We start from the raw sequence: 607 nt of genomic DNA on the forward strand, positions 1-607 counted from the left end.
ATCTGAAAGTGCACTTTTCCTTGTTTTAAATCTAGCCAAAAAGCCGCGTGTTGACGGTGAAACAGTAGACTTCTGTTGAAATAACGACACGGTACTCAATGAAACACACGCAGACCGGAGAGAGTTTGAGCATCAGTGTATATTTACAGTCCAGAAGCAGACAATCACAACAGACACGCTTCAGGGGTCAGAGGTCAGGGGTCGTGTCCGTGGTAGAATCTGGACAGGAAGTCGGCCGGCCGCTGGGCCTCGGTCTCGTGGAAGTAGCGCATGATGTGCGTCTTCTGCTTCCAGACGTTGATGGTCTCCTCCAGCTCCATCTTGCCCTGCAACACAGGAGCGTGCGCTCAGATCACAGACGCTCACGCTAGCGGACGCTAGCACGCTAACACACACCTTGATGACCAGCATGTCGATGACGCGCGGGTCGGTCACGTGCTTGTTCCTGTCGAACATCTCCCGCAGCTTCTCGTGGCCCTGCCGCGCCGTGATGTCCAGCTGGAACGTGTGCACTGAAACACAGCACAGCCATGTGGACAAACACATTTATATAGATATATATAACCGCCAGTAGGTGGCAGCAAGTCACTGTTAATAAGTGAGTCAC

At 52.6% G+C, this 607-nt stretch overlaps 1 protein-coding gene across 1 annotated transcript; it reads right to left on the reverse strand.

Moving 5' to 3' along the window:
• Window positions 1-119: 119 nt before the first annotated feature.
• Window positions 120-561, reverse strand: ndufa6 (NADH:ubiquinone oxidoreductase subunit A6). The gene is made up of 2 exons (XM_016265980.1): window positions 397-561; window positions 120-326 (listed from the first exon to the last, which is right to left on the reverse strand). Exons 1-2 carry the CDS (start codon window positions 544-546, stop codon window positions 195-197), a joined length of 282 nt encoding a protein of 93 aa, XP_016121466.1. The 5' UTR covers window positions 547-561; the 3' UTR covers window positions 120-194.
• Window positions 562-607: the final 46 nt, after the last annotated feature.

Source organism: Sinocyclocheilus grahami, unplaced genomic scaffold (genome assembly GCF_001515645.1).
Source record: "Sinocyclocheilus grahami isolate Dianchi unplaced genomic scaffold, SAMN03320097.WGS_v1.1 scaffold28340.1, whole genome shotgun sequence".
NCBI lineage: Eukaryota > Metazoa > Chordata > Actinopteri > Cypriniformes > Cyprinidae > Sinocyclocheilus > Sinocyclocheilus grahami.